Genomic DNA, 13,935 nt, shown 5'->3' on the forward strand with positions numbered 1-13,935 from the left:
CCCGGAATGCCCGCCCCCGCCCAGCCCCATTGGTGCTATGCCACAGTTTGAATCCCACCACGATGGGAACCTGTTACTAAAAATTTTGGATCTCACCACTGCCTTCAGTACAATCATTTAAAAATTGCCAGAGAGCATTTCTTCAGAATGTTTTGTTCTCTGCGCACACAGCTCATTTTTGGGGAAGGTGGTGCAGTGGCATAGCACCAAGGGGGCGGGGTGGGGCACAATGCACTGGGCACGTGCGGGGGCGTGGCGGGGGCTGTTCCGGGACATAGCGTTCCGGGGGCATGCCAGTGCGGGGCGGGGGTGTGGCAGGGGCAGGGGATGTAGGCATGGCCTGGGCGCAGTTCCCCCTTGCTCCACCCCTTTAGTCTCCTTGGCTGTGCTTTATGCTCTGACTGTTGAGAGCAAGCTGGCTTTTTCTGAAGGAACAGCTGGGGAACCTTATTTATATTAAAATGATAAAAGTGGCCCGTGCTGCATATGATTTTGGTTGTTGTTGAAGCAAATAAGGCGTTTGTTAAAGCTGACTGTGGGTTCTTTGTGCTTGAATGGCACGAGCAGCTGCCGGCTCAGCTGTTTGTCCGTTAAGATAGGAATATCCATCCCAGCGATGTGTGTGATTTGCAGGGGAATCTCAAGACCCTCGGCCGCCCAACATCCTGCTGTCCATGTGTCAAAACACCGAGGCCGAAACTGAACGTTCGGGAGGCTGTGTGTGGGTCCAGCTGAAATAGCAGCCCCGCGTCTTCTCTTCTGCCACACCCCAAAGAATGTCTAGAAAATTAAAATGTGCGATGTGACATCGTAGTTCTTAATTCCTCTATTCTCCTACCCTGCAATTAAGAACATAAGAACATAAGAACAAGCCAGCTGGATCAGACCAGAGTCCATCTAGTCCAGCTCTCTGCTACTCGCAGTGGCCCACCAGGTGCCTTTGGGAGCTCACAGGCAGGAGGTGAAAGCAATGGCCTGCTGCGGCTGCTGCTCCCGAGCACCTGGACTGTTAAGGTATTTGCAATCTCAGATTAAGGAGGATCAAGATTGGTAGCCATAAATCGACTTCTCCTCCATAAATCTGTCCAAGCCCCTTTTAAAGCTATCCGGGTTAGTGGCCATCACCACCTCCTGTGGCAGCCTATTCCAAACACCAATCAGACGTTGCGTGAAGAAGTGTTTCCTTTCATTAGTCCTAATTCTTCCCCCCAGCATTTTCAATGGATGCCCCCTGGTTCTAGTATGGTGAGAAAGAGAGAAAAATTTCTCTCTGTCAACATTTTCTACCCCATGCCTAATTTATAGACTTCAATCATATCCCCCCTCAGATGTCTCCTCTCCAAACTAAAGAGTCCCAAACGTTGCAGCCTCTCCTCATAAGGAAGGTGCTCCAGTCCCTCAATCTTTATTTAATGGGTGGCCGTTTGGAGCATGAAGGAAAGCAGTCCCAAGAAGATCAAGCCCATGTCAATCCAGATGAGATTTAAGGCCATGCTAGTCCAGGGGTCTGCAACCTGCGGCTCTCCAGATGTCCATGGACTACAGTTCTCATCAGCCCCTGCCAGTTTGGCCAATTGGCCATGCTGGCAGGGGCTGATGGGATTTGTAGTCCATGAACACCTGGAGAGCCGCAGGTTGCAGACCCCTGTGCTAGTCGGTAAGAGTAAGTTTCTGGAACCTTGGACCACTTTTGATAGGATACAGTTGTCTTTGGCTTGGCTACATTCAAGAGTCTGGGAGTGTTGTTCAATCTTGCTGCTCTAATGGAAAGGCAGAATCACGGAGAAGCTAAAAACACACCCCACTCCCTGCATATTGGTACAGAAATGGGCCCCTATCTTTAGTTCACTGATACGACCACTCTGATCCATGCTGAGGCTGCACTGTTGCAGTGCAGTGCACTCAACGTGGGCTTCCCTTGAAGACAATCCAGAAACCTAAGCTGCTAAAATACATTGTGGTTCATTTACTGTCCGACGTTAGTCACAGTTCTCATTTTACACCAGTGGTAAAAGATACTGCGTTGGTTGCTCGTTCGGTGTCAGGTCCACCTGAAGCTGCTACATGTGACCTAAAAAATCCTTTCTGAAGAAGAAGAGGAAGAGGAGGAGGAGGAGTAGTTTTGGATTTATATCCCCCCTTTCTCTCCTGCAGGAGACTCAAAGGGGCTTACAATCTCCTTGCCCTTCCCCCCTCACAACAAACACCCTGTGAGGTGGGTGGGGCTGAGAGAGCTCCGAGAAGCTGTGACTAGCCCAAGGTCACCCAGCTGGCGTGTATATGGGAGTGCCCAGGCTAATCTGAATTCCCCAGGTAAGCCTCCACAGCTCAGGCGGCAGAGCGGGGAATCAAACCCGGTTCCTCCAGATTAGATACACGAGCTCTTAACCTCCTACGCCACTGCTGCTACAATACAAATACAATACAATACAGATCAAAAAGTCACAATTTCTAAACAACTTCAAGGAAATCACTGTAGCCAGGATCACTGCTAAAAACCTTGAAATTCTACCTCGCAGAAGCTGAATCCAGCAATGGTGTAAATATTTTGCAAATAAAGCAAATGGGTATGGTCTCCTGCATTTAGCATAGCATTCTCTTTAGCCCCAGTTTTTCCCTTAAGGCTCCAATTTTGGCAGGCCCTTGCCCACCTAACTCCACGCTGAAATATCTCCTGAATCATCAGGATCCTTGCTATTGGAAATGGTGGCTAATTTCTCGATTAATACTCTGAAATAATCCTCTGGGCTTTCCTCTCTGTATCTATTGTGTTTGTATATATTATGTTCGACATCCCTCCCAGTTCTCTCATTTTATCTGGTGTATCTCTTTTGATGCCTAATAAAGGTTACTGTACTGTACATAACATTCTCAATTTTTACTAATACAAGAAGAAGAAGAAGAAGAAGAAGAAGAAGAAGAGTTTGGATTCATACCCCCCTTTCTCTCCTGTAGCAGACTCAAAGGGGCTTACAATCTCCTTGCCCTTCCCCCCTCACAACAAACACCCTGTGAGGTGGGTGGGGCTGAGAGAACTCCGAGAAGCTGTGACTAGCCCAAGGTCACCCAGCTGGCGTGTGTGGGAGTGCCCAGGCTAATCTGAATTCCCCAGATAAGCCTCCACAGCTCAAGCGGCAGAGCAGGGAATCAAACCCGGTTCCTCCAGATCAGAGTGCACCTGCTCTTAGCCACTGCTCTTACCCACTACGCCCCTGCTGCTCCCTACATACAAGTAATGTATTCCGGCCTTGCTAGGCATGGGGAAGAAGAAGAGCAGGGTTTTATATCCCACCTTTTTTTTTACCATGATGAGTTTCAAAACCGCCTACGTTCGTATTCCCTTCCTTTCCTGACGATGGGCCCTTGTGTGAGACAGAAGTAGGTAGAGTTGCCAGCTCAGGGTTGGGAAATACTTGGAGATTTTGAGGGTGCAACCAGAGGAGGGTGGGGGGTCTGTGGAGGGGAGGGACTTCCATAGGGTCTAGTGCAGGGGTAGGGAACCTGCGGCTCTCCAGATGTTCAAAATCGGCCCAGCGAAGTTGCCGGACATCTTGAGGGTGAAGGCTGACCAGTTCTTGTGATCGACCAAACTTGAAAGGGTGTTTAGCCTTCCAGCCAGTGGCGCCAAGTGGAAGTGCTGCGCACAGGTAGCGCCAGTCTCTTTATCCCTACAGTCAGTTGACTCAGCACCGGAGAATTTCTTTGATAAATAAGCACCGCGGAATGGCTATCATCGCTGACCTGTAGGGCTGCCCCAAAGCTGGCTTTGTCGAGGCATCCCGGTAAACACAAATGGAGATCTGGATCAGAGATTAGCGCTTCAGGATAGGATTCGGTAGTAAAAGCAGATTTAAAGCTGAAGGCTGTCTGACATTCTTTAGGCAGGAAAGGGGCCCAGGTTTGTAGCCAGTGGATCTTTACGCCGTCGCGTAAGAGGTCTGTGAGTGGGAGAGTCAGTTCAGCTGGTGGAATTTATAAAGTCCGCGATAGAAATTAGCAAAACCAGAAAGATTGGAGAAACTCCTTTACCGGTTGGTAGGGGGCAGGCCATTTGGAGGACTGCATCAATCGTCGCAGGATCCATTTTAGGCCCTCGGGCGGATCAGTAACCTAAAATAGTCAATAGAGGTTTGGGTGGAAACAGCATTTCGAAGTTTGGCGAGAGGGTTGTTGAGTAGCGTTTCAATACTTCCCGAACCAACGTATGCTCCTCCATGGTTCTTGAACCATCATCTAAATTAAAGCGTCATCTGAGTACAACTACTCCTTGTACAATAAATCATGGAGAACTTCGTTGATAAGGGCCGCCAAAGCTCGGGGCCCACTTAACCGAATGGCATTATTAAGTATTCAAACTGTCCAAGCTACGTGTTAAATGCAGTCAAGTGTTCGCCTTCATAATTCTGACCCTGTAGTAAGCTTCTCTCAAGTCCAACTTAGTAAAGATCGTCCCGCACAATGCGTCTAAAGGGATTCCTTGATTAAAGAGCAAAGACGTATTTATTGGACAGGAGACTGCATTGGAGTCCCTCATTGTCTATTTTAGGCATGCAGGGCCCATCTTTCTTTTTTACAAACAATACAGGGCAGCATGTATTGTGTTTGGTAGCCATGCGTATGAACCGGCGGGTTCTTGTCTAAAGCCACGAAGTTCCTTCTCCTCATTAGGACTCATGGGTGATTCTACCTTTGGGCAGTTCGCCTGGCTGTATTCACGATTTTGCAGTCAGTGTCTCTAGCAGGGTGGCAACTGATCGCATTCTTGCTCCTGAAATACTCTGGCCAATCTTGGTAAGCCCGGTCAGATACGAGTAGGAATGGCGAACAATAAGCTGAGTGAAACCAGGGGGGTGTGTGTCAAGGCTTGAGTTTCCCCAATTCATGTGTTCGCGGAGAGGTCAGTGAATTCCCTAAGGATCGCTCGCTTTCCAAATGAATTTTGGTTCATGCAGCAGCAACCATAGCGGCGCTGACTTCTCCAGGTGTTTGGCCGCAAGCCAAGGAATAAAACTAATTTTCTCCCCAATGGTCGAGGCGCGGAGGCAGTTCGTTTAGACGGTGACCGCCGGCTCCCGAAGACTGCGATCCATTTGGGGTAGAATGATACGCCGACTTTAGCCAAGGGGACTTGGTGCAAGCCCTGGTTCCTCCGCCACCTGGGGAGCCGCATTAAGCAATGGGGCAGCAGAATCCACAAAGGGCGCGGGAGCTCATGGAAACATATGGCGGAGTTTGGCCAAGCGCTGGATTGTAATGGGGCTACCTTCACTCACAGCGTCTGGAGTGGGGAGCCCATGTCCCGCTGGGGCTGAAGAAAAGGCAACAGCTGCTTCCCCTCCTCGAATTAGCCGATAACTGCAGCAAGCGAGCCTGTTGGGGAAGTTCGCGTGGCGGCTTGGCGGATGGGAATACGCCGGCGGGCGGTTGGCTTCTGTTTTGGACGGTTGGCTGACCCAGATGACCTGGTCCTCCATAGTAAAGACCTACAATCCCAGTCGGCGGCGGCTGGAGGTGAATGCCGGTAAAGGCTGGCTGGGAGCGGCTTGGTGGTGAATTAATTGGTAAGTAGTGGCGGGTTTTGGTAGGCGGCCCCGACGCAGCGTATTCAAAGCGAGGCATACCTGGGATCTAATTCGATCAATGCAGCGATAGTGGGGATCGAATTAAAACACCGGTTTCCGCGCAGCTTGCGTCGACAGCATCCGAGAAGTATTGCATTTCATCGCTCAGGCCTCAGGAGGAGTCGAGCAGCGCTGCGCGAGTGCGGGCAAATTCGCAGCGAGGCGGTTTGCGCCGCTGTTGGTGATGGTCGGGATAGCGGAACAGCAGCGGATCGCGGAAACCGAGCCGCCGAGCTTGGAGGAGCGGGCACCGTCACGAGTATCTTCTGTCTGCAGGTTCAAAGAGTCACAAACCAGTGGCTGCCGCCCATCCAGGACTGAGCCGGTGTCCCGTATTTTTGGCTCGGGCGGGCAATGCGTCATGAGGAAGTCCTCCATGTGGGCGCCGAGGTTGCAAGATGGTAGGGAAGTTTGGGCGGGTCCCATCGAAGCGGGCGGAGTATTGCAGGGTCTGTAATATCCCCTCTCGGCCCGCTGGCCCGCTTAGCGAGTTCGCGCCAGGATTCGCGCCAGGTTGAGGTAGCGTTGCTGGGGCGTCCGGTGGAGGTGGAGTGCCAGCGGGTGCCGCTGGCGTTCTGGTGGGAACGGTCCTTGGAAGGTGGCAGGACCCGGCAGCGTCGCCCACTCTGGCGGCTGTACCAGTGATGGCGTAGACTCCAGCGGTTTGTCGCAGGCTGCTGCTGCTTCTTCAGTTCCACCTCTCCAAAGGCGACCAGCTCTCTCTCGCCGTGTCCTCGGTGCGCTGCACCTTCTCTGGATTCCGTTTGGCCAGTTGTCTGGATTGAACAACTGCGCGGTTCACTTCCGCTTTCGCGTCACGGCCTGACGCTTTGGTCTGGCGCTATGAAGTCAGTTTGGGTATTCCGGGACTTTATCATGGACGCTGATAGGTTCACGCACATATTGCCGTTGCAGCGTCTTTGGCGGGTCAATTCGAGTTGGATTTCTTTGGCTGCTGTTCCGGTCTCTTTGCAGGCTTTCGCATCTTTTCCGGCTGCTCCTGGTTCCTCATGTCTTTCCGTTCCACGGGGCCCATGCTTTGAGCTCGCCGAAGTCACGACCCCACCTCCTCCATCAGCTCTCTTTAGGTGGGAGAGATGGTCGGATAAGGAGTGCCGGAAGCTTTCCTCCGGACTCTTCTAATCCCTGAGCAGGGCGTCGTTGCCCGCCGGTATCCACAGGCATCTCAGGTGCAGCACCTGCGCAGTCAAAGGGATCTGGGGTTCCGATGGGAAGCGAATGCGGATACTACCTCTGTCCAATTATGATCCGGTTTCGCGGTGGTCTTCGGACGGGCCCCAGTGCTGTGCCACCAGCGGATCCTTAGGAGCATCGCAAAATCTGAGTCAGGAATGCGTTCAATGGACTCCTGGGTTGCCGCATGGTGTCGAGCCCGTCTCCGTGACAGGTTGCATCGAGGTTTGTAATCCCATCACAGCGGGCAGAAATCCGATCACCGGTAACCGGTCGCAGACAATTGCCCAGCGATGTAAGTCCCCATGTTAGATCTCCTGCGTCCCTCGTTCCAGCGGAGTAAGGAAGACACAAATTACGATAGAGGCGGGAAAAGTCACCAGCGAGAACCCGTTCTACGCCGGTTCCTCAAATCCAGAAGGGAGAGCTGAACCCCTACTGGAGCTGGAGCCTTCACCGAGATATTTAAACCTCATTGCAGGGCCACCAGGAGTCCCGCTGCACTAGGAAATAGATGACCGTTCACCGCATCGAAATTCCATAGAAGCAGAAATGAGGCTTTTTTGGGTGTAAAGACCGTTTATTCAGACATCTTAAAGCTCATTGCATGGCAGGAATAGAATCTCCGCCAAGCTTTGAGGTTATAATCACCATCCCATCCATCCCCCCCTCCCGGATTCCCATGGGAACGGAGGTCTCATCTCCCTCGCAGAGATAAGGTCTCCGCCGGAGAAGCTGGCCCATCGCCCGGGCTGTGGAATGTAGTCAAGGCCAGGTGGCTGACCCGCTCATCAACACCATTGAATCCTTTACACCTTCCCCCATCAAAAATTCAACATCTTCCAGATTCTGTATCATAGAAGATTCTGTATCGTCCATTCCGTTTATCTCTGAATGATGACAGTTTGGGGAAGGAAGCCCGCAGGAACAGAAGTTCATTGGGGAATGTTTTAAGAGAGATAGCGCATGCAATTTATTGATAGAGGAGTCTGAATGTCAGGATGCGGGGAGCTCACTGAGATGCTAGATAAAGGCCCTTTCCGCTTTTAACCAAATAAAATCACAAAATCAGGAATCAGGCCTGGGGAAACGCTAGGAAATTAAAAAAAAGCTACGACTCTCTGAATATGTTAATGCTACAAAGCCTGCGTAACTCATTTCAAAAGCATTTCCTAGTGAGTTGATAACATTTCTTTATTTACTATCCTCCCCTTCAGGGCTCGGCTCAGAGAGAGCGTCGCCATTACTGAAAGAGGAGCCTTGTTGATAGGAGGGGCGAAGAATCAAAGGAAAAGGATGTGTTTTCCAGCTACGCCAAAATGGAGTCTGCACAAAATGAATGACTTCATTTCACGCCGTGCCAGTACTTGCATGTTTCTACCTATGGGGCAAATGGTGTGTGTGTGGGGGGGGGGGAGTTTTAAACTAGAATGTCTTCATTTTTACATTACAGGAAACTACAGAGAAGACTGCGTTTAATAACCTCGCTTCTGTCTCAAGTTTCAGATCCCGATTTGATAGACCCTTGCTAACCATAATATTCCGCATTCAGACGTCCACTAACAGAGTGCATTTAATCAAGCCGGTTTTGTATTGCGTCTGAACTGAATCCTGAAGCGATGTTCCCAGTATGCGAACTATGTCTTGAGTTAAAGGAAAGTAATAGTGGAACCAGGCGGCCCGAGGAATGGGGCCATTATCCCGCAGTTGTTCATGCAGCATCTGGTATGTCTGAGGCCCTTTCATGGGCCGATAAATCACGAGGAACGCTTCTGGGCCCAGATGCAGCCGGGCCCTTCACTTAAACTTTGGAAGCGAACCCGAGACCCTTTCGCCGCGGCTTCAGGCTGGCGAATGGCGACTGGGAGATCGCTGCCGCGAAGGTGTATCTGTTCATTTGCAGTCTCTGGCCCTCTCAGCTGTGACGGCTTCGGCGACCACAACCGACCCCACTTATTATACCGACGTCTCTGGATGTTTGGTGCTCTTATGGCTACAGGAGAGGCGGGGGAGAAACAATAGAACGCATCAGTAGCAGCGGCTGCATACTTGGCGGGGCCCGTTAAGCTCAGCGGCGGCTCCAATCCAGGCTTCCGAAAAAACCAAGCAAACAACACAGCTCTCATTTAAAACGGGTTGGAGCGGGAATAATAATATGGTCAGACTTCGATTCAGAGGTGAGGATTGTCGCGGTCCCAGTGGTGGGATCCAGAATTTTAGTAACAGGTTCCCCATGGTGGTGGATTCAAACTGTGGCGTAAGCGCCAAACTGTGAAATTGGAATACGATGGGGGCATGGCTGGTCATCCTGGGGGCAGGGCTTTCTTGGGTGGGGCTGTGGCCAGGGCGCGCTGCTGCGCTAGTCCTTGGGCGGGAAAGCGGTACCGCGCGCGAGCACAGGCTGCCGCCGCGCCCGGTGCACCTCCTGGGCACTTCAAGTTCTGCGCGGCTACTGCTGAGAGGAGAGTAACTAAGGCAAAATCACGTGGCAAAATCACCAATTAGTAACCCCCTCTGCGACGCACACAAAATCAGTGGCGATACCCTACTCGGGGAACCTGTGAGAACCTGCTGGATCCCACCTCTGGTCCCGTCCCCGATTAAAACCGTGTTTATTGGCCCGTGTGGAAAGGTCCTGAGTTAAAATTGCCAGCTCTGAGTTGTGAAATACCTGGAATTTTGGGAAAGAAGGCAGAGTATGGAGAATATAATCAGTGGTGGGATTCGGCCAGTTCGCACCACTTCGGTAGAACCGGTTATTCAAATGGTGCTTGTAAACAACCGGTTGCTAAATTATTTGAATCCCACCACTGGATATAATACAACCAGGTCCCTCTTCCAAAGCAGACATTTTTTTCCCAGGTGAACTTATCTGTGTTGCCTGAAAATCAGTGATAATAGCGAGAGATCTTTACCTACCGCCTGGAAATTCTCAACCCCAGTCTGAGAATTCTAAGCATTTGTAGCAGTTATTTTTGTTAGATTTGTTGAATGATACAATACAGTGTCTCCTTTTTAAAAACATCTAGCCTCAATATTTGGTCTCATGATGTCGGATCCATTTTCCTCTACAGGGACGTGTCACCTGAAACCAGGTATCCAAGAGCAGCTGAGGAACGAGCCAAAAGAAGTTGCCAAACTGTTTGCAAGTCAGATTAATAAGGAGCTTGGCCGAGCATCCTGGTGTCCTCTAGATTCACTTCACACAGAGAATGGACTGATAACAGCAGGGCATACAGAGGCCTAGTTCTTTTCACCAAGGTGACGAATTGGTGGAAATCTGCGGCGTCCTTTTCCTCAATCTTGATCCTCCTTGATCTCAGATTGCAAATGCCTTAGCAGACCAGGTGCTCAGGAGCAGCAGCAGCAGCAGAAGGCCATTTAACACCACATCCTGCACGTAGAGCTCCCAAGGCACCTGGTGGGCCCTCTTGATAGCAGAGTGCTGTGGACTAGATGGACTCTGGTCTGGTCCGGCAGGCTGGATTCTTATGTTCTTATGTTCTTAATGTTTCTTCTCACAATTCCTCACTTTTAGGTGAAGTCCCTGTGTCTCTCTTCCATCTTTTTAAGAAGAAGAAGAGTTGGATTTATATCCCTCCTTTCTCTCCTGTAGGAGACTCCAAAGAGACTTAATCCTCCAGCTCCTTTCCCCTCACAACAAACACCTGTAAGGTAGGTAGGGCTAGAAGGGAGCCCCAAAGAACTGTGACTAGCCCAAGGTCACCCAGCTGGCGGGTGTGGGAGGTGCCACAGGCAATCTGGAGTCCCAAAGCCTCCACAGCTCAGGCGGCAGGCTGGGAATCAAACCGGTTCCTCCAGATTGGGAATGCACCTGCTCTTAACCACTATGCCACTGCTCCTCCTCCCCCTTTGGGCTGTCTAGTTGCATATTTTTTTTTATTCAGGCACAAAATTGTGCCAAGCTATTGAAACTTGAAAACCATGCCACTGGGAATATCACACACCAGTAGCATGGTCTGTAGGCTAACTTTGGAACTCAATTTAAGCGAAAGAGAATTACAGAGAATGAAAATATACCCAGAGAATAACAATATCACAGTTTCAAAAGTTTCAATCCAGAACAATTAAAGCCACATGAAAAAAACTACCCTGGCTTATACTGAATCAACCTTTGGTATTACATCAATATGGTCTATTTTGGCAATGGATCTCCAGGTCCCAGGTAGAGGCCTTTCACAGAGACCTGGAGCCGATTGTTTCAGTTGGGTGTGCCAGGGTTTAAACAAAGAGTCAGCCATTATGGTTATACCCTGCCATAGAAACAAAACCTCACGACACCGGGTACTGTATGCAATAAACAAACAGATCAGCAAATCACTGACATTTAGCAATGTACAAGACAACATATAAAGAAGAGATGATGAAGAAGAGAGTTTGGATATATATCCCCCTTTCTCCTGCAGGAGACTCAAAGGGGCTTACAATCCTTGCCCTTCCCCCCCTCACAGCAAGCTACCCTGGGGGGGATGGGGGCTGAGGAAGCTCGAAAAGCTGTGACTAGCCCAAGGTCACCCAGCCCCGGCATGTGTGTGGGAGTGCACAGGATAATCTGAATTCCCCAGATAAGCCTCCACAGCTCAAGCGGCAGAGCGGGGAATCAAACCCGGTTCCTCCAGATTAGAATGCACCTGCTCTTAACCACTACGCTGCTGCTGCTTTTGTAAGTCAAAAGGACAAGCATCCAACGTGAGGAGGAGGAGGAGGAGGAGGAGGAGGAGGAGGAGGAGGAGGAGGAGAAGAAGAAGAAGAAGAAGAAGAAGAAGAAGAAGAAGAAGAAGAAGAAGAAGACGACACTCACTAAGCACAGTATCCTGGTCCAAAAAATGCCTCAAACACAAGTAAGTCTTACCATCCTCCAGAAGGTAAGTAAATGAGCTATTTATGAAGAGAAGGAAATAACTGTTGGCTTTACTGAAGAACGAACAGCCAGCCCATCAAACCCTGATCTCCGTGTCACATGGTTTATTTATTTAAAATATTTATATGCCGCCTCTCCACTGACACAGCAATCAACAAATGGATATCACAATTTGAAAAAATCAATTTCAAAATCAACGTAAGCAAGCCAGCATCCAACAGCTTAAAAAATAAACTCAGGTCACCATCTTCCAAAGCAGCCATGAAAACACACAGAGCCCCAAACACAACCAATGGCTCAGTTAAAGCCGATCGGCAGTTCATCTCTCCTTTCCAGCACACAAGCGTCACACAAACGCACAGGGCGGATTGGAATGTCATCTTGGGCCGTTTGTCAAACACTGAGCGTGGCCATGTAATGTTTTTACCCCGTTTCTGCGTTTTTAAACTTGAGACGAACGAGACGCACATCGCAGGGCTTCTTCCCATCTGGAAGCCAAGCCAGACGTGAACTCATTTGACTCAGAGTCTGTGTAAGTATGCGGGGTTGTGTCATTTGGATACGGCAGCGGGTACACGTCTTACTTCCTGGATAGATTTGCACCACAGAAACATACACAGAGGCAGCATTTCCAGACGCCAAACATTTAGGATGAACAGTATCTCTTAACCACAAACTGGCACATTTTTTTAAATTCTAATCCCGAAGTGGCTGCTATGTTAACAATTTACTAAGTCAACATGATTTGGGAGGAGGTATATGAATTTTTTCCAGTCCTAAACCATTGCCTTAGCTGGCTGTTATACTCAAGCCGTAAATAAAAAAAAATGCAAATTCGGTTCAAAACCTGTTAAACCCTGTGAGGTTTTTTTTTTTTTTTTTTAAAAAAAGGTGGAACCGAACATTTGGAGTAGTATGATCATTTTTTCGGCCACGGAAAAGCGAACAGCACAAATTCATTGCTTTATTGCAGAGTTTAAATTTTATTTTATCTGTGGACTTGTGGCGACCCAGTAGAGTGGCAAGAAGAAGAAGAAGAAGAAGAAGAAGAAGAAGAAGAAGAAGAAGAAGAAGAACGACACAGTAGAGAGGCAAGGAGAAGAAGAAGAAGAAGAAGAAGAAGAGAAGAAGAGAAAGAAGAAGAAGAAGAAGAAGAAGAAGAAGAGAAGAAGAAGAAGAAGAAGAAGAAGAAGAAGGTTGGTTATATCCCCTTTCTCTCCGCAAGGAGACTCAAAGGCTATAATCTCCTTTCCCTCTCACACCCCCACAGCACCTTGTGAGGTGGAGCTGAAGAAGTTCAAGGAGCATGACTGGCAGTGCCAGCTGGCATGTGTTGGAGTGGATAAGCGAATCTAGTTCACCAGAATGCAGCCTTCCACAGCTCAAGTGGCAGAGCAGAATCAAGCCGGTTCTCCGGATTAGTGTGCACCTGCTCTTAACCATTATACCACGCTGGCAAGAGACAAGCAGAGGTGGTTTGCCATTTGCCTGCCTCCGCAGAGCGACCCTGGACTTTCTTGGTGGTCTAACATCCGAAAACTAACCCGGGGTGAGATCATTTAACTTGCAGGTTTGCAGCGAGTTTGGATTATCTGGAGGCTGTTCAGTTTGGGGCAAAAGCAAGATTTCAGCCTGCTTTAATAAAATCAGGTGAATCAAAAGTCTATATGATAGATAAATGTACCTATCTATATTTGTAATAGGGTGTTGTGAGTTTTCTGGGTTGTGTGGCCGAGTTCAGTGGTGGGATTCAAATAATTTAACAACTGGTTGTATACAAGGACCATTTTAACACCCGGTGGTGCGAACCTGCTGGGAGCTCCACCACTGGCGTGTTTATTAGCATTTCCTCTGGCGTTTAAGCCTGCCATCGGTGTGGCTGGCATCTTCCAGTTTGAAGGCACGCCAGCCACGGGTCTGGCAGGCCTATCATAAGGCTTTATAAGAACAAGCCAGCTGGATCAGACCAGAGTCCATCTGGTCGCTCTCTGCTACTGCGCGGTGTTAGTACCAGGTGCCTTTAGAGACTCACATGCAAGATGTGAGGCAATGGTCTTCTGTTGCTCGATCACCTGGTCTGTTAAAGGCATTTTGCAATCTCAGATCAAGGAGGATCAAGATTGGTAGCCATAAATCGACTTCTCCTCCATAAATCTGTCCAAGCCCTTTTAAAGCTATCAGGTTAGTGGCCATCACCTCCTGTGGCAGCATATTCCCAAACACCAATCTGCGTTAGCG

The 13,935-nt window shown here is 49.5% G+C and overlaps 1 protein-coding gene across 1 annotated transcript in view; it reads left to right on the forward strand.

Annotated features, from left to right (window-relative positions):
- The window catches only part of BCAS3 (BCAS3 microtubule associated cell migration factor), a 655,707-nt gene that overhangs the window by 89,680 nt on the left and 552,092 nt on the right, over positions 1 to 13,935 (forward strand). Inside the window, exons 6-10 of the mRNA XM_048519361.1 lie at positions 5,687 to 5,880; positions 6,109 to 6,199; positions 6,776 to 7,110; positions 9,890 to 9,964; positions 12,151 to 12,229. Of these exons, the coding sequence (XP_048375318.1) occupies positions 5,687 to 5,880; positions 6,109 to 6,199; positions 6,776 to 7,110; positions 9,890 to 9,964; positions 12,151 to 12,229 (774 nt within the window). The remainder of the gene's footprint in view (positions 1 to 5,686; positions 5,881 to 6,108; positions 6,200 to 6,775; positions 7,111 to 9,889; positions 9,965 to 12,150; positions 12,230 to 13,935) is intronic.

The sequence above is a fragment of the Sphaerodactylus townsendi genome, linkage group LG16 (assembly GCF_021028975.2).
Source record: "Sphaerodactylus townsendi isolate TG3544 linkage group LG16, MPM_Stown_v2.3, whole genome shotgun sequence".
NCBI lineage: Eukaryota > Metazoa > Chordata > Lepidosauria > Squamata > Sphaerodactylidae > Sphaerodactylus > Sphaerodactylus townsendi.